Raw genomic sequence first — 25906 nt, 5'->3', positions numbered from 1 at the left:
AAAACGTCACTTGTAAAAGTGCCAGAGTTTTCGCATTTTGTCTCGTTACATTGGATCCCCCATTTACAATTTCTAAATTCTGAGTTCAGATTTGGAATCAGCAACCTCAAAAACTCCTGTATACCAAGTTTCTTCTGATTCTAACACAATTTCAAATTGAAGAACGGAATTTGAATTAATTAATAGATTGTTATGATCATTGTTAGATACCCTTAAACATTTGTTTTATTTATTGCTGTACTGGCCAGAAATATAATCCTGGTGTAGTAATTGCATGCCGGTAGTTAACTTGCGGTTCCAGGCAAGTAAATATTAGTATCAAGGGTCAATTTGAATACAAAGCTTCTCTGTGAATATTTCTTTCCCCTTCTTTTCGTTCTCCCTATAGATGCAACAGCTTGTAATATCGTGGCCAAGTGTACCAATGCAAACGTGACAGCTGTGGCGCATCCCGTCGAACGATCGATTACGATATCGAATAATTAAAGGACACTTCGGGCAAAGACAGCGTCGCTGATTCCAATTAAGCGGTCGCATTACACTAATGGAAGTAACCGCTGCTTGAAACCGATCGCGTCTTCGATATTGAAACGATCCTCGTCAATGGGAGACAAATCGTCGAGAAATTTAAACGAAGCTTCGCGGTTGGTTCCTTATTCTCGACTCCTCTAACGATGAAACCTCGACGCAGTGGTTTTCAATCCTGCCAAGTAAGTTTCATTCATTCAACTATGACGCGAATCTAAACCTGTTTCTTCTTCACTTATTTCAAAGAAAAACCAAACTTCTGTTTGGCTGTAATACTTATACTATAGGGTGAAAAGACATAGGAAGTACTATATATTGTATTATTCTGAAAATAACTAGATTAATGGACGAAAATGTTTAAGATTATTCTTTATTCAAGGTTGAGTAACTATTGGAAGCTTGTGTTATTAATTTTCAATGCAGCCAATATATATGTGAAATATATATACTCTTTACAAATGAGAAGGATGTTTAGAGTATCTCAGGAGTAGTTGACTAACACAAATTATACAATTTGGCATAGTGAATTCTCTATGCGAGCTATCGATGCTTTTCAATTTTTGAGGAAATCAAACACACAGAAATGTATATATACAGGATGGTCCACATAACTCTTAACAGCTCAATATCTTGAAAATTATATGAAGTAGCTCCCCCTTATAAATTTCCCCTCTTTATAAATTTACTTGTTTTTTCCTGTACAATCTAAATATGTAACGTTTCATGGGGGATTCCATTTAATATTATAAAGATACCCTTGCCTCTTTTTAAAGGGAAAGGAGGGAGCCACTTCGCGTTATGTAAGTAAAAGGGCCCTTTAAATCCATGAAATTTAAGACCAGGAACTTTAAAATCGATAACATTGTTCTCGAGATATTGAGCTGTTAACTCTTTGCACTCGAGGCCTTTTTTTCTGGTATCTACCAGCAACTCGAGATGCTTTCTTAGGATTCTATCCCCACGCATGTTAAGCTATCGAGATTTGAGAATCAGGTCAGCTTTACCTCACCGACCATCATTTTATTGACACTCCAAGTTTTAAAGAAATTAAACCTAAAGAAACATTATTCCTGATAGATTTGCTGCGTGAAACCTAATGGTGACTGAGAGTCACCTCTCGAATGCAAAGGGTTAAGAGTTACGTGGACCACCCTGTATATTCATGTAACCATGTCGTCCCGATGGATTCTTCGACGCAATGCTACATATTGGCAGTAATAAGTAACCGCGTCACTGGATTGATTCCATTGCTGTTTGGACCCGATTTCAGAAGGCAAAAGGAACGAAGCAGCGACGGGGGAGCGGAAATAGGAAGAGAAACGAGGGAAAACTGGAACTGGCACGGTCGTCTCGTAAATTTGGCCGAGCGAAACGCCCGATTGAGTTTTCCATCGATACCCGGGGCAAATAGAAGGCGAGACGTGGAAACGAGGCTGAGACCCACGGAAGCACGATCGTCTAGAAAATTTTATTTAGGGTCCGGCTCGACCGTTCGCCTTCTCCTTTCGACTTGTTCTCATTATTGCTGTCGTTATCGTTTTTGCGCGGCGCGTTCTCATGCGACGACGATATCGTTCCATCGACTCCCGCGAACGTGAGACCTTTTCGGCGATGGATTTCGCGACTAGCAAAAGTTTCCATGGGATAGATCTACTCGGCGTGCTTTTTTATCCGACGTTGAAGTGGACAGCATCATAACGTGAGATGAAATCGAACGAAAATGGAACAGTGGCTCGATTGTCCGAAAAATTCTAATTCAGGTTTGGGTAGAATGTAGCACTCGAAGAGAAAATATTTTCAGCACTTTACATTTACAAAATAGAAGCTGTGTTCGTTCGATAAAAATAATACTTTCGAGTCTTACGAAATTCTAAAAATCGTGAACACTTCCATGATCCGAACCTAATGCAGATCCACCCCTGACTGTTCATCGAATATTCGCAATGCGTTTTTCGTTCGCAGTGCAAGGATGGACACGAACACGATCGCAGCAGCTGCCAGAAAAGAGAAACTAGGTGGCTAGGAAGCCGACTACCGAACGAAAATTGAATTTCTCGGTCGAGCGGGTCAGGCGATTCGGATTATTCAATCATCCACGCGCCATCACCTGCGAGCTGCTCTAATTAGCCTGGCGACACGTGGCGGCGTGCTTCAAGCCGTGAACAATCGTTCCCCGTGTGAATTTGTCACGGACCACGAAATATTAACGAGTCCCTCTCTCTCTCTCTCTCTCTGTGTATCGCGAAAGATTCATCGACGCAGTCGACACAGAGTTCGTTTTGCCGAAAAGGTCACAGTGTCGTTTTGCAAATGGTCGAGTTCCATAGAACATTTTTGCTATCCGTAAGGGAGAGAAATAACGTCACGTAAAATGCATTTATGCACCCTTTCGACCCTCGTAGGACATACATATATGTCTCAGTGAATATATCGGTTGTTATTGGCCGGATTAATATTGAGTGTATTCCACTGAGACAGCTGATCTCGATCCATGATTCATATTACTAGAAACCGCTATGTTTGATCAGTGAGCGGACTAAAGGGTCGCACAGATTACTCTCAGTTTCATTAGTCAGATTTCATTATTCAGATTACGATTAGTTTCATTAACACGTTGACTGCGGAGGACGCACGGTGTGCATTCTGTAATTCTCGACACAGCGGGAGCGGACGCACGGTGTGCGTTTCATCCTTGTTCCTTTTAGAACGCTCCCCACCCTTGAATTTTCGATGTTTCGACTTGAAACTTGCTATATGGGCTCATCATTAGTCCGTCTGTTTACTTTCTCCGTCGTTTCAGTCTTGGAAAAGAAAAAGTGTGTTTGCCGCCGTCTTGCTTCTCAACCTCTATTGTTGCTGCCCGCCGTTCTTTCCGTTCCTTCCGCCGCGTGGAACAACCACGGGTGTTATCGACTGCGTCACGTATAATTATCTATGGATACAAAACCATTATTTAACGGAATAAAACTGTTCGAATTCGTATCTTGTTTGGAAACAGCCAATTTCGGTATTCGTCGAATATTTATGATTACGTATATCTCTTACAACTTTTCTATTCCACGTCGATCGAGTACTCATTAATCCTTCACTCTCACAGACGTGTATCGTCTAGAAATTGTTCACTTTCGACAAATATTAGGAAGGTCTCATATTCATGGGAAAAAGTTCTTGGCATGGTTGGTCAGCAATTCTATGAAACGTAACTCGAGAGAATTTCATAAATTTCGAGCGATCGATCGGGACAATTCGCGTCAGGCGATAAATTCGCCCGGAAGGAAAATAGCGTGAGTTTTCTTGGGTCGATAGCTTCGCTCTGAGAATTTAATCGAGACTTCAATCGCTTCAGAGGAGAAGTGAAACGAATCGAAACAGTTTCATTTATGGGGGATTGAAAAGTAATGTTACATTAACATTAATTCTGTTGTAAGTTAAAGTAACTGTAAGCCTCTGAAAGGGAAGCCCTCTTTACGATCTTTGTTCGAGAATGTCGGATTAAATGTTGACTCCAATCCCTTGAAAAACCTGGCAATAGTAATGAAAGTCGAGAGGAAAGGAACAGTCTAATCAGAGAAGGGAGAATAAAATGTAAATGAATATTTCACTTATTTTGATCTTATGTTTCTTTATTTGTTTCTTTATTTTATAAAGGTATATAATTTGTTTCATATTGAATATTGCATCTACTGGTCCAGTCTTGCTTGTTACATATCACCAGGCTTGCACATGTGTTTTTTTCTACATCACATTTACATTGTTTTACATAAATTATTTCTGAACTTCTTACGTTCCATTCCTTTACATATCTTTCAGGGCCCACTGGTCTCTCTGTGAGAGCAGATCTTATTCTATTCCTATTTCATTATTATTGAAGTCATTGTGATACCAATAAGGGCTGACACCTTTGCCAATTTTCGGTAATATAAATTCCTAAGGCTGTTTTATATTATTTCCATTACACTTTTTTTTTTAATTTTTCTCAAGCATCTTTTAATTTTCATCGTTCAAGTTTGAAACACGTTATAGCCAGGGAAAACGAGGCGTGAAATCGAAATTATGAGTCTCAAAATGGAGCCGGGACGCAATTTCGAACCGGGTTGGATTAAGGGGGTGTTTTATTCGGGCCAACCAATCTCTTAAGCGTACGCTCGTCCCTCATCCTTTCACCCAAGATAATTGGCTGGCGATTAGGTAAATTCCTGTGTTCCACGGGAACCAGAAAATTCACGTTGTTTTTACGCACTTTGCTGTAACTCGCGTCGGTATTCGTGTGCGTTTCAATTCTTAAATCGCTTATACTTCGAGGACGTATTCAAATAGCTGAAATTACTTAAATCCTCTCAAACTAGCAACTTTTATAAATTTATTAACCCTTTGGCCTACGATTTACTGTAGGATCGTGTGTGCCGTAATCAGGTATAAAATTCCTTGCGTCTTTCCACACGTGCTTTTCATGTTCGGATCCAAATACTATGTATATCATAGAGTCTCACACGTATTATAGGTTAAAGGGTTAAATATATTAGTTGTTCTTTTTTTTCTTTTCATCGAAGAGTGTGAATCTCTTGGGAGGAATGGTGTTTAAATTGCAAGAATAATTTTTGCAATGTAAAAATGATCGCTAGCTTTGCGATCTGATCAGGCAGTTTAATTTCCAACAAGAAATATTCGTATCATTTCTATTATATTTGCAATTCGAACAAAATTCATTCGGAAGAATTCATCTCTCATAATTAAAACAAAATAAGAAGAAGCTTGTATCTTTAGGATGGTTCTTTCCCGAGTGTAATAGCCGAAACAAACATCAAATACAGAAAGTATTAATAACGATATATTTTCTATAATGAAATTCTTAAATTATTACTTGATTACGATTTTGACTAAAAACAACAGTAATCGATACAATTATAGAACCAATTAGTTTTTTTAAGTATTATTTTATCCTACGTAGTTGTCATGCAAACGAGTATGTGGCAAGGTACCACTAACTTGATTCTAATATCACCACTAACGAGATGACAACCAAATCGTCAAAAAAGCTACCAATAGTTGCCGCATAACAGGGGCATCCCTGCGCCTACGAGATGACAACCGAACCGACAAACCGGCTAGCGTAGGTTGCCGCATGAAAGGGGCATCCTTGCGTCTACTTGATGACATCTAACATTTCGTTCACTTATCGTTCAGGGCGCGTCAATCACCAGAAACTGACAGTAATTTTCCGCTAACATTTCATTCGGGCAGCATTAGTCACCAATGGCTTACAACTAACTTTTCCGATCACTAACCTTTCGTTCACATTTGGAAACCACCTCACACCTGGTAACTCCTTCTAATACCTTTTAATATCTCCTAACAACTCCGAACAACTCCAAATATGTTCTAACAACATCTTACATCTCCTAACACTTTCTGACGTTTCTTGACACCTCCCAACACCTTCTAACACTTCCTGACACTTCCTAACAAATTCTAACATCTCCTAAGTTCTCCTAACATCTTCTAATATCTCCTAACATCTCCTAACAACTCCTAACAATTACTAACATATCCTGACACCCCCTAACACCATGAAACATCTACTAACACCTATGGACGCCTGATACAATAAGGTAAGTTTCAAGATAAAATTAAAAATTGACCCACATCATCGAAACTCATGCTCTTCTGCTACCAGGACTGACAATCCGACATTTCCCGTCACAATTTTGAGCGAGGCGATTTGCAACATTGTTCAAGTTGACGCTGCTCAAAGATGCAAGTCCAACAAAGTTGCAAATCGCTCCCCGCGGAGTTCAACAAAGTTGCAATCGCTCCCCACGGAATTCAACAAAGTTGCAAATCGCTCCCCCCGCGGATTTCAGCAAAGTTGCCAGTTCAACAAAAAGTTGCAAATAGCTCCTCGCAGAATTAAACAAAGTTGCAAGTTCAACATCGAGCGATTTGCAACATTGTTGAACTTGCAACCTTGTTTAATTCCCGCACGGGACGATTTGCAACATTGTTGAACTTGCAACTTTGTTAAATTTTCTGGGGGAGCGATTTGCAACATTGTTGAACTTGCAACCTTGTTGAATTTCCGCATGGGACGATTTGCAACATTGTTGGACTTGCAACCTTGTTGAATTCTCGCACGGGGCGATTTGCAAACATTGTTGAACTTGCAACTTTGTTAAATTTTCGCGGGGAGCGTTTTGCAACATTGTTGGACTTGCAACTTTGTTAAATTTTCGTGGGGAGCGATTTGCAACATTGTTGAACTCTGACTGTTGAATTTTGCGGAGAGCTGTTTGCAACAATGTTGCAAATTTTGGAGGTTACACCGTTCAAAATTGCAACAAAGTTGCAGGGCTCAAAAGTACAACAAAGTGGCAACTCTAGAAGTTCGGAAAAATGTGACAAGATCCGAAAAATCGACTCGACTTTGCAACATTGTTGAAGTTTTTGAGAGGAGCCGTTGCAACATTGTTAAACCAGGAAATATCACAGATATGAGGCGAAATTATAGGGATGTGTACCAGGAAGTGAAGGGAAATATACCAGGAAATGGAGAAATATTAAAGGGAAATGTGTAAGGTAATGGAGGGAAATTAAAGGGAAATATACCAGGAAATGGAGGGAAGAGATGGCACGAAGGAAATTCGGTATGTATCAAAAACTGGCCGGATTTTGACTCCTGGTATCAGGAGAACATGATATACAAAGAGGTAGCATAACTTTTAATTTTGACTTGAAACTTACCTTTTTGTATTAGGAGAACATGATTGAGGTGGTGGCAGCTCTTACATTCGTCGTCAATAGGTTTTAGGAGGTGTTACAGTGTGTTAGGAAGTTCTGGGATATGTCAGGAGTTGTTAGGAGATGTTTGAAGATGTTACGAGGTGTCAGGAAGTGTTAGGAGATGTTAAAAGATGTAGAACTGTTAAGAGGTATCCAAATGTGAGAGAAAAGTTATCGTCAGTCACCGGTGATTACGCAGCCTGAACGATAAGTGAACAAAATGTTAGTTGGTATCAAGTAAGCGCGAGTGTGCCCCTGTTAGATATCAACCGAAGTTAGCGAGTTTGTAAGTCCGGTTGTTACATCGTTGGCGCTGTTTCCCCTCATATGCAGCAACTGATACTGTCTAGCTTGTCGGTTATTATAGATGTGTATAATTAGATGCGTACCAGATTTACTTCGTGCCACCTCTTCGCGTATCATGAACTGTTATCATTTTATATCAAACCACCTTAATAAAAACGGAGTTAAAAATCTGTTTATGAAGCCCGTTCTGGTGGCAGGTTAGAATTCGAATTGCAAACTTCGATTCATCATTTAAACTCCCCTAATTTGACATAGACTACAGCATATTATAATGAAATAAAAATTCTTGACACAAGGATAGGCACATCTTGTCTAAATGTTTCAACTAACGAAAGCTCAGAGATCTCAGTCTCGCTTGGGCAGGCCTTCAGATGTAAAATGATTGACACGAAATTTCCCGAGTAGAGTGAAACTTTTAGGTTGAAAAACTTATCTTTAGTTTTGTTTCATATTTCGTTTCTTACCTTGAAGAGGATCGAGATGCCCAGGTTCATGAACGGCTTCGTGAAGTCGATCACGCTCTCGCGGGCGTAATTGATGGTCATCGACCCGACCGCCAGGTCCGCTTTCTGCGAATAGAGACGGATTGGTTCGATTAGTCGACGGGAACGTTGAAATGTTCGCAGCTGTAGAGGCTGAGTTCGATGCAGTGTGGTGCATTTGCAGTGTGCGGGTGTCTGTGGACGCTCTCACGGGCAGATACGTGGATCTACGTGGTAACAGGCGCTGTGGTGCGTCGAGAGTACTCTTCGGAGCTGAAGACAACTGTCCTAAGAGGCGCCGCGAGATAAGGAGAACGTTTGCGCAACTTTGTTTTGAACATCGAACGGGGCAACAGTTTAGTCGAATGAATGGATGACATTTTATTATTTAGACGTCAGGTTCTGTTAAATAAATAACGGATCAAATGCTTGTGTACTTCTTATTCAAAATTTGTATTTAAGTAAAAATTTTATCCAACTTTGCTTTCAATATTGTAAAGATATGTAGTATCCAGGAACATGTAGCCTCTCCATTTCATTAAATATAGATACGTAGCACACACTCTCCATTTTTAAACAAAAATGTGGGAGTGCAACACAGAATTTCCATTTTTGTTTTGAATAATTTGGTAATAAGCGTTTCAATTCACCCAATGTATCGACCAAAAGGATTCGCAAAAATGTACCAATGGCCTTCCAGTACAGTTCTCAGCAGCTCCCAACAGTAAGTGATTCTATTTAGCCAAAGTATGCTCGACGAGTGCGTAGATCAAGGTTTCTGACCGTAATTCGTAAACGTGTGACGAGAGTTATGGCGAATTGCACGAAATAGCGTTTTCCTACCTGTTTCTTTCTTCACATTCCTTCGCATGCTTGTACTCAGCCTGAATATCGAGAACAATGATAGTATATTTATTCTATTCGAGCTAATATACTGATTACTATGAGAATGATACACCGAAGGCGCAGGACTTAAGAATTTGCATAAGCAATGCTAAATCTAACGCTATTTTAAATGCATTTATACTCTTACATCTATGTTAAGGTAGACCTCACAGACAGAATAACGACGGATCAATATCTAAAAGGATCGCAATCTATCACTCGATCAGTTTCTAAGTTAACACGTTATCCAAGGCTTCTTTCATTGAGACCTCTCTCATTCCTACGCAATGAGAAACTAGTATTATTGTATCTAAATCATATTTCTAGAGCTAGAATCATCTGGAGAATAGAATAACGATCGATCTCTCGAATTAGAATTAGTTATCCAAGGCTATCCTCGTTGAGGTTTCCTTCAGCTTCTCGAAAACCCACCCAACAATCTTAAATTTAAATCTCCCAATAAATTAAAAAAAGAAATGAAGATTATTAACGTGACATTTATGTCAAGGTAGATAATTCATTAATAATGCTGTGTTAGAATGTTATCAACGTGAGTATATGTAAATTCATATTTAAAAATTGAACGAGAAAAATATATTTTTAAAATATAAATGTGGAATTCATCAGATATGTAAATCACTTAGATTAATATGCTTTCAATTCAAGAATATTTGATTAAATTCATTCTGCGTATATTTATGTCGATACGAACGATTGTTAGAAACTAATACATAATTTTAGTTCAAAAGTTATTAACGAAAATAAAATGAATACAAATGCTACTTAATTAAACGCTATGATTACAGGCTGCTAATTAATGGCAGAGAAAGATCATCAATCAATGGCAAAGGAACTGTCATCAAAAGATAGACGTTAGAAAAGTTAGACGATAGAAAAGACGTTAAAGCTTTGCTCTGAAATGTTTTTCACCGGGGAGAACGAAACGTAGCAGGCCTCCAGGCGTGCACGCTAACCACGGACACGGTATCCAACTGCTTTTTCAGTGTCTAGAAAAGCATTTGCTATGCCGCGGCAAGGTGCTGCGCCTAGGCAGATTTATTTCTGACTGGAGGTTGCTTGGAAACCGTGCGTGTGACCATGACCGATAAGGACGACTAAAAGAATTCGTTCAGTCTTTTGTTTCGTGTCCGATTTGAAGTTTTCTCTGTCCTCTCTGTTGTCCAATCAATACATAACGTATCGACGTAAATGAATCGTGGCTTTGTTCTCAAATTAACAATAAAATTAAAATTATTTTTGTATACTCTATTAGAGAAATTATGCAGCAAAGAATACATTTATTTCGTCGATCCTTACTTTATATAATAAGAAGATGCTTCTCCATATTTAATCAACAATACATCCACAATGTATGTGTCCCAAAAGTTTCTTTCGCTTTATTAATAAGTAATACATGCACAATAGTTTGTTTTATGTTACATTACTGAATTGTGCACGATTCATTTTGCTTCATTATTGTTACAACATGAATATCTATGAAATTAGATTGTCTATTTATAGAAACACGACCACATCAAATAATTGAGTGCAACTCGCGAAAGAAACTTTCGGGACAAGCTAATATACAGGGTGTCCCAAAAATGTTGTAACACCTTGAAATGGGTGGTTCGGGAGGTGATTTGAAATAACTTTTTCCTTAGCGAAAATGTTATCCGAGGCTTCGTTGAGGAGATATTAACGGAAAACACTGACCAATCAGAGCGCCCGGATACCGTTGGAGCGGCCGCGGTAGCGAAGGCTATGTGCTAAGCAGCCGCGCTTGTACGCGAACAAGTAACTCGACGTGCATCGAAGGACATTGACGCAGCCGCCTAGCTCGTAGCCTTCGCTACCACAGCCGCTCCAACGGTATACGCACGCTTTGATTGGTCGGGCTTTTCTCTTAATATCTCCTTAACAAAGCCTCGGACAACATTTTCGCTAAGGAAAAAGTTGTTTCAAATCACCTCCCCAACCACCTCTTTCAAGGTGTTACAACATTTTTGGGACACCCTGTATATATTTATATATACAGGAACCTTGAGTAAATGAATGCAAACGATTTCGTGAAATTGTCACGTCAAATGTTCGAACTGAAATTCTTTCAATATTGTAGAATGTTCGTGCAGATGGATGATGCCTCTCAGGGTACTCAGCATCATATAGATTTGCTGCTTTACGTGCATTTCTTTTACATTCGACAAGTATTACCAATAATATCAACCTATTCACTGTTGGAATACATTTTCTACAAGGTAATACTACAATTTGCTCTCGTGACAAGTCAACAACAAACAGAAGAACTGTCTTAAGTTCTAGTCACCAACTACCTTAATAGCTAAGTCATCATATGTATGTTGACATTATTTTCTTCGTTGTGAATTGTCGACAATTCGCAGATAAGTTTCTGATAATACAATATTTAGTCAAGGTTCCTAAATTGAATGTAACTTCTGGTCTTAATAATAAACACACGTTATTATCACCCATTCAAGCAGATTGTCAGTCATTTTTTGTTGGAATTTTCATTTCTTTCCCTTTAAGGGCATCCCAAGTCAATTCGTCTTGACACGGACTATAATACTGTCAAGTCAAAAGTACAAAGTGCTATTTAAAAAAATGAAGGTGACCTTGACAATGCTAAAAGACAAAATTTTTTCGCACTTTTGTTTAATGCAATCTATAGGCAATCGAAAACTGATCAACATTTATTTAAAATATTCTTTTGTCAGATTATCGCAAGAACTTGAAAAATCGTGAAAAGTGTTACGCGAGGAGACACCCTATACATTGTACATTTAATTCCTAAATTAATGTTTTCGCATGACAAACCGTTACGATTACTTCAAACCCTCCAAAATCAAATTATAGTAGGGAATTCTCCTTTCCTTCGCGGACAGAATTTAATTGTCAATTCAAACTTAATACAAGTTGGAATAGCTTCAAAAGACACCGGTTAGGATACTTACTTCCAGAGCGTTGCCGCAATGTCTAATCAAAATTTACGCTTCGTTAAACCAGGCCGTCAACCCACAGCCTCGTCACCCCGCCACCATCAATAAATGCCATAACACTTCATTCATCTCGGCGCAACGTCCCAGGCGACGCGCGAATTCGCGCCACGTTAATTTCCCCTTGATTTACAACTGCCTCGCGGCTCGATTCTGGCTGATAATCGAGTAATTTGTTGCTCGTACTTTCAGTCGATGACAGCACGACAACGCGGAGTTGTCGATAGTCCTCGTGCTTGTATTATGTATGTACAGCACGACTAAGCGAGAGTGAGGTCTCTGGGCGTACACGCAGCTCGTTAGAGACGCGAACAATAGATTTCATTGGATCTAGAACGTGACGTCGGGAATTTTCGCGATTCTGAAGACTTGTTTTAGATTATGAGTGAAGAGAGGGAGAAGGAACGAGCCAATTGATGATGTGACGTTGCATTAACCCTTTGCACTCGAGAGGTGACTTTAAGTCACCACTAGGTTTCCTTTAGGTATAATTTCTTTGGAACTCAAAGTGCTAATAAAATGATTGTCGTTGAGGTGAAAGGTGACTTGATTCGCGAATCTCAAATTAGAGATTTTCGAAGTCCATATAATCTTAGCATTCGTGGCAATAGAATGGTAAGAAAGCATTTCGAGTTGCTGGTAGATACCAGAAAGAAAGCTCTCGAGTGCAAAGGGTTAAACACGCCCAGTGCTGTGGCGCTTAGATCCTCACTCTCGCCTAATCTCAACGCAGTTTGTCTTCCTATCCTCCTTAACACTTTCAGTGCCAGATATACTCATAAAATTACATTAGATGCTAAAATTTTGCTCTTATACGAGTAGAAGGTATATAATCTAACATTTGCGTTAGTATTTAGTTTTACAGTCAGATCAAAATTCACGAATCTTATCCATAATTGTCTTTTATCAAAATTAAGTTTTTAATTACTAGTGAAACGTGTGTAATGTATTGTAATGTGAATGTTGGATGAATGTTTATATTTAAACCACTAGGTATGTTTGTATGTTTTATAGTTGTCAGTTATGTTTATCAATTTGTGTTAGTAATTTATTGATTAGTCATTCAATTTGTATTGCGATTTGATTTTGTCTGATATATTGTGTGTTGTCTTGTAATTTTGACAGTTTTCGCCGAACTTCTAAATAAATATCCTTACACGTGTTAAGAAAATATTCTACTTGGATTGTGGGAAAATTAACACTTGTACTTTTAAGATAATAGTCTAAGACATGGAGATAAGTAAATATCGAGTTTCATCTGTCTATTTGATCAATTTCAGCTCCTTGAGAAATATAAAAGAAGTATATAGAGGGCGTGGGTGTGCCTGCACCCTTTCATTTCTAGCTATTTTTGTAAATGCACTGAAATGTTGACAATAAAAGAACTTCGAACAAATTTCGAGTCATTGATTCTTTAATTAATCTCCAACCTTTTTTACCGATAAGACTGCATAATTGCGATACCGGGTGATAATTAATTTACGCATATTTCTCGAGGCTTTCCATTAATCATGATGCTCGTGTAAATTATACGCCTATCTATTTCCATTAGCGAACGTAAGGGAATGGCGAAGTAGCGTCAGCCATTCGTGACTGGAGTTCTCCTCCTTCTTTATTACGGGGAATTGTGGTGGTTAAGTTGCGTTCTGCTGCTCCCAAGACCACTACGGTGTGAGAATTATTAATGATTGTCTCGACGAAATTAATAACGTGGCCGCGACGATACCACCGTCCAACGCTTCGTAACAGCTGTCGTCCAAGGGATGGGAAAAAGTCTAGAATACCAGCGCGTTGAATTATTCTTCGTTTCGACACTCCAACGCGTCTCGAGGGGAAAATACGAGTGAATACTGTCTAAGATGCGTCACGTTGACCTTCTTGGTAATAAAATACAGAACTTTTTATTGGAATGAGGCAATTGCAAAATTCCTGCGGGAGTTTCTAGACGAATCTTTATGGACTCGGGAGAAAATATTCTGAAAGGGTTCAAGAAACTTTTCAACTTGGATATAAATTAATTGATCTAGCGATTTTGATTGTGCGTTTCTTCTGAAAAATTATGAGGTTCACATCGATTCATCGAGCGAATTTAGAATTGGTAAAATGCTAGTAAAATTGTAATGATCGCGGTGTTAATTATTTCCATGGATAGAAAGAGTAAATATAAATATTCCAAAAAAGTTGAAGAAACTTTTCATCTTGAACAAAAATTAACGAAGCAAATTTTATTTCATTTCTGTTAAAAATTGTAAGGTTTCGCCAAAGGAATTTAGAATTGGCGAAATGCTAGTAAAATGATGACTCGAAACTTTACTTTTATGCGGATAAAATTATGTGGAGACATTTTTGACATGTTAATGCTTCGAAAATGCGATATTAATTATTTCCGTAGATAGAGACTTTAGTAAATACAGACCGTTATACATAATGCATTCCCTTGGAAAAGTCACAAAGTTCTACTTTCGTCCAGGCAGAATACTAATCCAGATTCCGACGTCCAAGATTTATGGTTAAAGTAGCCCCAGAATGTAGACACACCCATTCGGAGTTGAGCGTCGGAGTTTCGTTGCTAGCGGATGATGAATTTATCCGTACGAGTGGTACGCGTGATTTAATATCACTGGCATATTTTCCAGAAACGCTTTGTGTACTCGGTTAACCCATTAAGTACAAAGTTATTGTTCTTCCGAAAATTAATGATCATTCACTACATAATGTATTCGCGAGTACAATGAGTCTTCGATGAAATTAATAATAGTTTTTAATTAAATACCAAATCTCAGCTTCGTTAAATTATAACAATTATAACAAGCAAACTGTTTTCATTCATAATGCATAACGAGGAGGGTCGAACAAAAATTATACTCTACTTTGTAAAAGCTCTCGACTTTATACGCTAAAAATCTCGCAACGTTAAAATAAATTTTAATACCAGTAAAAAAATCTCTCCTTCGGACGTCTCGATACTACTCAGAGTGATACATTTTTGGACCATTACCATTTTTGCCGTCATTTCTCGTTCTCGGGTGAGAGTTATCTTAGCATCGATTGGATGCTAATAACGTTAATTTACTAACTCCATTAGAGTGTTTCGCTCTCGACGGGCAGGATACGCGACGTAAGCCTGCACTTAATCAATCGTCCATGCGCGTATTAGCTGGTACGTGGGACGTGGCTGACAGCTAAAGCTACGCGAATCACGGCTGGTTTCGCGCCTACCAGTTAGGGGAACAACGCACCGCGCATTTCCACGTGTTCACCGGCTGCGCATCGAAGTCCTGATTTGCATTGCAAAGCCGCCTAGAATCTCCCGTAACGCCCGTGTCTTCGTTATCGCCGCGAGAAACTTGCACTTGGAAATGCGAATTTCGAAGCCACGACAGTTCAACCGGCTGTAAATAATTCGTGCGCCCTATTGTTCGATAGTATATTAACCTTACAAGTTCGATTAAGTCTAAAACATTATTTTCTTTACATAGGAGTCATTCTACCAATGGAACAGATTTTTGATTATTTAAAATTGTTGTTTATCTGGAATGTGGCCTATTAAAGAATACATTAATATAATATATTTTATATTGTGTGTACTATTTTTAATTTTGGTATGTAGAATTTTAATTCACTTTAAGTTTTGTTAACATAGATAGGCTATAATTCACTACTACTAATTTCACCACTACGATACTAACCCCTTAGGGGTTGAATTTCGAAATATCCTTTCTTATTCCTTGTATACATCATAAAGGAAACCCCTGTGCAAAATTTCAGCTGTTTAGGTTCAAGGATTTAGCCTGGGCATTGATATGCCAGTCAATCAGTCAGGGTTTCATTCTTATATATATGTATGTATAGATAATTAAAATATGTATAGTAATAAAAACCTAATCTACAAAGAGGTTCGTCCAGCGATTTCCCACCCCATAGGAATGTTTCCTAAGATGTTAAAGAATATATACAATAAAACTAAAATAGTCCTTGTAGAATGTACTTTAATCCACCGAGAAACGCCCAACCATATTCATATCACGACTTCGAAGTGCATCTGAAGCAGAAGTATAATTACACCGAAACCTAAACCTTACGTGAGGTTTTACCCTACATTCACGAAAGACACTTTAATCATTTGTTATCCTGCCAACAGAATCAATTCACTTCCCGAACGAAATTCGTCGTCATCTCGAGGGAAACCAACTCAACGTCTAAAAGTGATCACGTCCTGTTGTATCCATCGCCATCGAACAACGAAACAGCTGCACCTACAAAGCCACCATAAGGATTTCAACAGTACCTCGTTGGAGGAACCATCGTTCTCGCGTTATAATGTACGTTTCGGCATTCTAACCGTATTTCGCGAAACTCTGTAACCCAAAATTCCTCGGGTCCTCTTCATCGATTCTCGAGGCTGTTTGAAGTTGTTGTTTAAACCAGTGCATCGCAATCGTGTTTTCACCGTGTATTTAGAAGAAGAAAACATTCGCTTCCTTTAGAAAGTGTTTATTTACTGTGTATTCAATTGAAACATATTTATCAAATTAATAAGTGTATATTCAATCCATCAGGTGCCACATTATTGCTCTCTAAAAATTTACGTTTACTTTCTGTAAATATGTTGAATTCGAATACACGGTACAACTTTAGAGTTTGCATTTGTTCCCTTTAGAAAGTGTTTATTTACTGTGTATTCAATTAAAATATATTTATCAAATTAATAAGTGTATATTCAATCCATCGTGTGCCACATTATTGTTTTTTAAAAATTCATGTTTACTTTCTGTAAATATGTTGAATTCGAGCACACGGTACAGTTTTATTGTTTGCGATTGTTTGTAAGACTAACGTTTATATGGAACATCGCTTTAAGTAACAGTCAGTCACGGTACTAATATTAATATAATTATTATATATGTACTGCATTATAATAATACTACCAAGGAATGTTACAGTTAATTTGAAATCCTATATAAAGTTCTTTGATATTAAAGACATGTTTACGATCAAAATAAATTATTTATCCCCTGTGTAGTCAACAATTCCCAAATGTGAGCCCTTTTAAAAATGAATAAAATTAAATTCTACTAATGTATTCCGATTCTAAAGATTCAGAACACATTTTGTACCTATAATTTGATACGTCAACCTAAGTTTCAAAACTTCCACATGTTAAAAATGCGAAGAATAAAATCATATTTGAATCAACGAAATCGTAGAATGAAACTCGCAGTTTACGCGTTAGAAACTTGTTCGCGTGTGGTGGGTCGCACCTGTCGTGAAGCACTGGTTTAACCAACGAAAGTGTCCCGAGGCATACTTACACACGTAGCGCGTTATCCGCGTGTTTGAGGAAAGGGTCGGGATCGCGATTTTGCGGCATGTAAATAGAGACGACTCCGCGAGCACGGACGCTTTTCGAGAGCATACTCACCTTGTCCATCAGCTGGCGGACTATTCCGTTCCACTCTCCGGTCTCGTAATCGTAAACGCCGTATCTGCCATCGGGCACGAGCTCGATCCTGTAGGTGAAGCCCACCATGTGAGCTATCTTCTTGAGCAGATCGATGCAGAAGCCCTCGTAACGTGCGTTCCCGCTGAAATTCCCTCTGCTCTTCAGCATTACGTACGGCTGCTCCTACGGGGACCATAAAAAGGAGCTACTACCTTTCGCCCTCCTCTTGTTCCTCTTCTTGCCCGTTAGCTCCGACTATTCTTTTCGTTTCCTGTACCCGCTGCGAAATACCCGCTCTATTTCCCCTTCCAACGCTGTCTAGTCTTTCATTGCATGTCTCTTTTCCCACTCCACAGAGCGATCCTCATGTTACATGTCCCGCTAAACGTTTCTTAGCAAGTTCGTTATTTTTGTGCAAAGAAAATTTGCGTGGACGAAGATTTCTGGTTATCTTATTTTTCGTGTGAGAAGCCACGTGTGCCTGCGCTTAGTGCATATCTAAGAATTTTTTTGGGCAAACGGGAAAATTTCTCCTGGTAATATGTTTAAGGGTATTAGAAAGAATGTCTCTTAGTGCGTGTGTCGCAATCTTGGCGTTTAAAAATATCGTAAGTTAACAAAGTTGCGTCAGTTTGAATAATATATTAGACTGTCTAAGCGCTAAGAATAATACATCAAATTGTCTAACTGACAATGCCGCAACTTTGTTAATTTAAGATATTATTAAATACAAAAATTGCGACATATGGACTAAGAAGCGTTCTTTCGAATACCTTTAAACATATTACCAAATAATTTTTAGTTTGTCCCCTAAAAATTCATAAATGTGGTCCTTTTTTCAACTGTTTTAGGTAAGCTTCCTCCCTTAAGTTTGCTTTGTATATCGAAGGATCTAGCTATGACCAAGAGGAGATTTCTATCGTGATTAATGTTCTCATTGAAAATCGGATTTTTGGAAAGTATCCTGCATACGCAGTCAAATATCACGTATCGCATATGCATACACATTAAACAAAAAAAAAATAACAATAACCGACGCCAGGATTTGCTCCATAATTTTCGTGGTACACAACTGTAGTTTACCAACACGGCATAGTATTAATTTAAAACATTTAAAATTAAAAACAGACAATAAAAGAATAATTATTTAAAATCAAAGACGTAGCGATGAAATACGAAGCCAATAGCAATATCCACACTGAATGTAAACACGTTCATAAATCATTATACAGATTGTGGTACTGGCCCATAATTTTAAGCGGTACCATCGCACATATTATACATATATGAGCGGACGTTGAAGTGTTAAGGTAATCATTTTCTTCTCTGAAGAGCTTTATGCATATACACCCAAGAGTTTTAATCAAATTTATTTTCCCTGGTAAAAGTAATCAACGAAATCTATCATTTTGAAACATTTCATGCCACTATGTTGCGAAGTTTCCTGTGATTGATTTAATGCACTTGCAGTTAATTTTCCAGGAAGACTACCAACAATTAACAAACTTGTCGAGGAACGTTTGATGCATTAACAAGAGAATCGCCCTATGCTCGTACTCTCTGTTCCTCCTTCTGTTCTTTTACATTCCTTCAAGGTTTCCGCGTTAAATTTGCCCGTCTCATTCCTCTTACCATTTCAGTTTGCCCCTTTGTACATTAACATTTTCCGCGCTTTCTGTTTCGCGGACCGTCCTTTGTTTGGAAAGAATGTTTCGACTTCTACTTGGAGGATCGCCATTTTAAACAGAATTCTGCGCTTTGTCTTCGCCTCAGTAGTCACTTGTACGAATGAAAAGATATACCCTTACTATTTTTAAGCTCTTGGAATTATGAAATGCTCCCTGGTATAGTTACACACGGTATAAATTTGGCATTGTAAACGGAAAGAAATATCTCGGATTAACCTCCCTCTGCATAATGTGCACGATCCACGAATTATGAATACTATTAAAGTAATCCCTGGTAAAGAAATGACATGATCGTTTCGTGTGAAAAAATGGGTATTTCGTTAGTCCTTAACAAGCTAATTCGATATTACATAGCTCTCGATACGTGCATACTAATTTGTATGCAACCAATTAGTTAAAATTGCATGTAACGCGCGGTCCTATGGTTTCAATTTATTAATTATATACAGCATGAAAGGATATCTGTTAAATTATTAAAGGGACTAACATTAATTACGAAACAAGCTGTTGGAGAGGAGTGAATATATGTATCGAGCTCGCACTCTTCACCTCGAAACAATTTTATGTTCTAATTAAAAATAAATAATAAACGGTTTCATGATTAAATTAAAATTAAATTGGCGAATTGATGAGTTAAAATCAATCGTTATTCTTATACAGGAAAATGAGAAGTGTTGAGAAAGCCTTACTTTCTTTGCAAACTGTTTCATAATTATTACTTTGTCTAACTCAATCAACATATTTTATTCGGGATGAATAACTTTAAGGTTATAGTCCAAGTGTCAGTGCAATAATGAAAATAATTTTTACATACTAGTCTACCCTGTGAATGCACAGAGAAACATTTTACAATTTCTCATTATAAAAACTGATATTTTAATGAATCTTTGCGAAATTCTAAGGGAACAAAGCCTTAAAAGAAAACGTCTAACCATTTCCTCTTTGACACTAATAGGTTTACTAATAAAGGATTACTCTGGAGTATACAGGATGGACCAAGTATGGCAAGTCATAACACCGTCATTAGTGCAATTAGACAAAATTTCTAAGAGAAAAGATGCATGGTTCAAAGAGTACGACTTTAAGCATCTTCTTCATTACAGACAAGTGTTTAAAATACCTCATAAACTAATCATTTGTTTACCACTTTATCACTGTGCTACGTAGAAAGGATTCAATTCAAGCAAGAAAATATGCATTTTCATGAAAAAAAGTAACCCAACTATCGATTGCACATGGACCATTGCATTTATAAACGAAACAATATCACTTGCCACACTTATATAGTCCATCCTGTATAAGAAAGGAAACCACGATCTGGCCAATGTTTAGGAACACAAAACCGAACAGAGTGCAGTTTTATCGGGTCCGGGAGCTTCCAAAGGGCTGTACGCCAGTTTGCCTCGCTTAACGGCGCAAGCTCGGGACTTATCGGCCAGAGTGCTCGACCAAAAGCTAGTCGAGAACGTTGGAGACGTGCCCGCACATTAAGCCGTCAGGATTCCGGAGAATCGCAAATTGATCGTCGCCGTCGACAGGTTCCGTTAAACGCGTTCAGTTATGAGAACGAACGGCTCGACGATTGGCCGTCTTCAGCCAGAAAGAGGAACAGAGAAAGAGAGGGAGAGAGATCACGTCGAGCAGGACGATTAATAATTCTCCCCCAATGGCAACAACGCGTCACGAATGCCGACGTAATCGTCGATTGACTCTGAACAAGATTAACGGCCGGCGATTAATAAAACCTCCCCCTCGACGTATGACGTTACTGCCGAAACAACTTTCGCCGATGCATACCTATCGCCTCCTGAATTCGATCGATCGTTGCTTTTCCATCGATCACCCGTACAAGTGTCGCGAGCTCATCTCAACCCTGATGGCGACGAATTCTAATCCGTGTGTCAATTGAACATCGATGGTGACGACTTTTTCGAAATATTAGCGTTTTCATTCACTTGTGGGTAGGATTACTCGTTTTGGATTGGTTAATCTTCGTGTGAATAATTGTCTTGTATCAATTTAAGGTTTGAGACATTATTGGGGGTAGATATTTGAAATAAACGTGGGTAATACGATTTGACGCGTGAAGGGTGCTGAAAGAGAATGCTTGGAGGCTTCGAGGGTATATGTTGCTGGTTGGAATAGGAAGAAATGCTAATTGTAATTGAGTATATACACTCAGTCCCATAAATATTCGTACCCTCTATGTCTATTGTAGAAATTTGTTTAAATTAAATGGTAGGTTTGATGTTTCCAAGTGTATGTTTGTATAAATATGTCGGAGAACATATAAACATATGTACATGTACATGTATAAGCTTATTCATATATATATTTATAATGAAACATTGCAAAGTATACGTTGCTGATTGGAGCAGGAAGAAATGCCAATTGTAATTGAGTATATACACTCAGTCCCATGAATATTCGTACCCTCTATGTCTATTGTAGAAATTTGTTTAAATTAAATGGTAGGTTTGATGTTTCCAAGTGTGTTTGTATAAATATGTTGAAGAACATATAAATATATATATGTACATGTATAAGCTTATTCATATATATATTTATAATGAAAAATTCATTTGGTATTATCAAAACTATCATTTAATTTAGTCAAACTTCTTCAATGGACAATAGAGAGTACGAATATTTATGGGATTGACTGTAGAAGTAACATTGCAAAGTATATGTTGCTGGTTGGAGTATACAGAAGTAATATTGCAAATATCATTCAAATAACGATTAATACTCAGGTGATATCGCGAACTAAAGATAAATTAATGAACGAAAAATTAAAATAAAGTTTCCAAGTTTAAAAAGAAGAAATCTGCCAAGGTCCCCATTTCTTACAATACTCACAATAGAAATCTTGTTATATCTTATATCCACTCGAAGCCTCCAAGCATCCTTTTTCAACGTCCTTCAGCACGATATTACCCCGTTATTCAGAAATTGCCAGTTTAAATCAAAGAAGATGGGTACAAAGGAGATGTTCGTCGTTCGGCGCCGCGGCGCCTGCCCGATCGGCGCCCTATAGTCCTCGATTTATGGGCTTTGTTACGCTCGCTGGCAATTAACGCGCACCATCGTGATTTACCTTCGACTTCAACCCGCGGTAGTCGATGATCGATCACGACGAGTCGCTGCATGGAGATATTACAAACAAAGCAGGGAAGATATATACAGGCCTGAAGCAGAAACGTCCCAGCGTTAGAAAGAGAAAAAAAACCGCGGCATCCTATCTATCTGTTTGCTTTTATTAATGTAAATCTATACTAATATTATAAAGAGGGAAAATTTGTTTCCACGTAAGAAGTACTCTCTGGAACTGCTTAATCAGTCAGCTGTGAATGACGAGTATACAGGGGTATCAGGGGTAAAATTTTGTTACTATTGGTTATTTAAGAGCATGTTTCACATATTAATTTTGAGTAGCAGAAGTATAAGTGGTATGAATTTTTGGGACGACTTAATACATAGCCGTCTTTGCGATCCAATATTAATCTGTGTTTCACGACTATACCTTTTTCAGTTTGATGGCTAACTGGTTAAACAAAGTAGAACTTCTCAATAGCACTTAGATAATTTACTATATTATTAAAAAATGCTTCATTTTTTAATTTCGGATATCCCAACTTTGAGGTACAATGGTCACCACGGAATGCTTATGTGAACAACGACACAACTTTGTTAATTTAAGATATTTTTAAATGCCAAGCTGTAGTATGATCAGAGTCCTGGCTCCTCTACACTGTTTATAATATCTCTATGGTTTATGCGAACTGGTCCGAATTTCCGTCAACTGGGGACGTCTGTTAAAAATGCAGACGTTTCTGTTGGTGTTTCGAACGCGTTGAATCTCTCCCCCGAAACGGTGTGAAGGTGTCTTGTGAACGTAGGCGCGGTCAATGTCTACGTTACTGGTTGGTACACGTTTCTATCTGGCGGTTAGCGGTGTCTCGCTGGGTGAGAGGTAAGTTCGGTCGGGATCGAGTGAGATTGCACTTTGAACTGTGGTTGGGGAAAATTATTTAGTTCGAGCGTACGTGTCGCAATGTAACTTTAACCCTCAATTGGCGGAACGACGTCAGAGTCAACCGTTCTCCCGCAGAGGCTTGCGTTCGATTAGAATTTTAGATATTAACGGAACTCGGTGGTTCGGGTATGTTGTTTCGAGTTGCTGGAGTTTGAGGAACGTGGGAAACGAGACAATTTTTGTTTGTGGCAAGTATAGATCGACGGTTCTTTAGTTTGATGAATTTTGATAGATAGATACTGATTTGAGAAATATTAGGGCATTCAGAAAGACACAGCACGTCATAGAAATCTTTATCAAGAAAAGAAAAAGAAATGAGTGGTATTCAACTAACTTTTGAGAGGTTTATAAAGAAAGCACTCGAAAGCATTTAAACACGCCTCTTTAACTTCATTATGTATACATATTGATAAAGAAATACTTTAAAACACAGTTTCTGGTGCATATTTTTCTACATCCCTCTACTTTCAAACATTCAACATTCGCACACATTTTCAGGAACCAATTGTGTGCGAAAGTCGAGGGCCCACTGTATATGTAGCGTAACGTCGACGTAGAAATAACAAATTACAGTGAGCCTCTTCAAGAATAAACACAAATTATTGCGTAGGTTATGCGTTAATTTCGGTAACAAATTTAAATCATTTCTCAAAAAAATAGCCAATTGGAGCAAAACATTTTGGCCACTCGATTCATCCCTTCAACATAAATATCAACCAATGAAGAAAATAAAAGTCTAACACTTTCCAATGCTCTATCTTTATTCTAAATCCCACCGAAATAGTAGATTGCCAATCGAACGATAATCCTTATCACGTAAAAAGTACACATGAGTTACACTCCTGGTTGGAATCGAATCGGAATACTTAATCCGTGGATTCAATCGAGGGTTAAAGTGAAAATCTTCCGTGCAGAGGTTTCCAGACACTCTCAACTACCTGAGCTACCTCCTCCACCCGTCTCTCATTACAATTACAATCGAATCGGGTACTAAGAGTGCAGAGTACATCAGAACGTTAAAATTGCACAGTGTTCAAGTCCACTAGGTAAACGTACTAAGGTGCGTTCGTGTTCATTGTGGATATAAGTATCAAATGATTCGCTAACGAGCACACAGGTGTTATATGTATATAGGGTGTCTAACATAATGTGATCACTGCCAATATTTTCGCTGCCTTGAACGATGCGAAAAGATTGTCCTTACAAAAACTTTCTTAGTTTCGAAGAAGCTAAAGAATAATTCTTCGCTAGGCCATCTGAAGGTCAACATATTATACATGTTTGAATTTATGTTTTTATCAGCTATAATAGTACAATATTGAAAATACCCCATCCTATTTAAAAATACGCCAATGAATTTTGGAAACTATGACATTGACATAATTTTCTTCTTTATTATAGCATGACCATATTTAAATCAAACATTTTCCTCTTGAGACGTATCTTCGTATGATTAATAGCAACGGATTATACATACTTGAATTTCTCTTTCTATCAGCTACAATATTACAATACAGAAAATACTTCATTTAAAAAAAAACATTCATGACCCTGACGTCACAAACGAGACCTTGACTTTGATACATGACCTCGAGACACTTTTCGCACAGATAATATTGCCCACTTCGAAACTGGAAAATTGTTACAAGAAAAATTTTGTTCTATCGTTCATCTCACAACGGAGAAGTTTATGATGGTCACTTTAAATCTGACGCCCTGTATACATGCCCGTTTGTATAGAACGAAAAGAACCAGTAAAGTAATCTAACGAAAAACAGTCTAATGAACTCAGCAAAGGACTGGTAAAAAATATATTCTATAGTTACCTACGGAGACCATGTGTGTCGTTGTGTGTGTTTGTTAGATCGGCAAGGGTGAACCAAATAAGATGAGAAAAATTAAACAAACCAAATCATACATGTCGCATGAGTTCTCTGACGATGCCGTTCCATTCCCCGGTTTCCGGGTCTTTCGCGCCGTACTTCCTGTCCGGTACCAGCTCCAATCGGTAAGTGAAGCCCACCTCCCTCGCCACCGCCTCCAGGAGGTCCACGCAAAAACCGTAAAATCTCGCGTTCCCCGTGTAGTTTTTTTCGTAGTGCATCATCACGTACGGTATTTCCTGTGCGTAAACACGGTTCCCATGCAAAGAGCACGCCGTCAGTTCATCACGACTCGCGTGGTCGTTCTATACTCGTCTCGTTCGTCTTTGGTTCCTCGTTATGCGCGTGGAACTTTCCCGAAATGGGAAGAACGTATGGCGATGGATGGTCCAATGTATGGACCAGCGTTTCCCAGTCTTACATTCAGGCTCATCCGTATCTCGGAAATTTTCAATTTTGTTACGTCCGCGAAGTATACGCCCCGCAAAATTCGACCATTTGATAGAGGGTGTTAATAGATACGTGGGACCCTTTTTCAGAATCAAGTCTTCATGCTAATACAAATCGAAAGGTCCGTTAGCATTTTGCGATCTGAGGCATCGAGATATGAGCAGATGAAATTCACAGGTGTGACTTTTGGCGCGTGCTGTTTGAGTCCTGATCATTTGCATCTAGCTGGGACAAATTAGGTCAATGACCTTGTATTACCTGGTCTAAATTGTATTATAGACTCTGAGGTCATTTTCAAGTGAGTGTGCACCGGCGTGTATTTTTCATGTGTGATTGGGACTTAAACAGAGCGCACCAGAAGTCACACTTGTAAATTTGATCTACTTAAATCTCGACGACGAAGCCTCAGATCGCAAA

The 25906-nt window shown here is 38.4% G+C and overlaps 1 protein-coding gene across 7 annotated transcripts in view; it reads right to left on the bottom strand.

Moving 5' to 3' along the window:
- LOC128876186 (glutamate receptor ionotropic, kainate 2-like) overlaps positions 1-25906 on the bottom strand; it is a 185025-nt gene that overhangs the window by 7439 nt on the left and 151680 nt on the right. For 4 of the 7 annotated variants that reach the window (XM_054122336.1, XM_054122331.1, XM_054122333.1 and 1 more), the window contains exons 11-13: positions 25075-25278; positions 17412-17615; positions 8076-8180 (exon numbers count right to left, since the gene is read on the bottom strand). In XM_054122336.1, coding sequence (XP_053978311.1) covers positions 8076-8180; positions 17412-17615; positions 25075-25278 — 513 coding nt within the window. The remainder of the gene's footprint in view (positions 1-8075; positions 8181-17411; positions 17616-25074; positions 25279-25906) is intronic. The other 3 variants (XM_054122335.1, XM_054122334.1, XM_054122337.1) reach the window with 3 other exon arrangements.

Source organism: Hylaeus volcanicus, chromosome 5, assembly GCF_026283585.1.
Source record: "Hylaeus volcanicus isolate JK05 chromosome 5, UHH_iyHylVolc1.0_haploid, whole genome shotgun sequence".
NCBI classification, from domain to species: Eukaryota; Metazoa; Arthropoda; class Insecta; order Hymenoptera; family Colletidae; genus Hylaeus; species Hylaeus volcanicus.
This window is presented reverse-complemented; position numbering and strand designations above follow the sequence as displayed.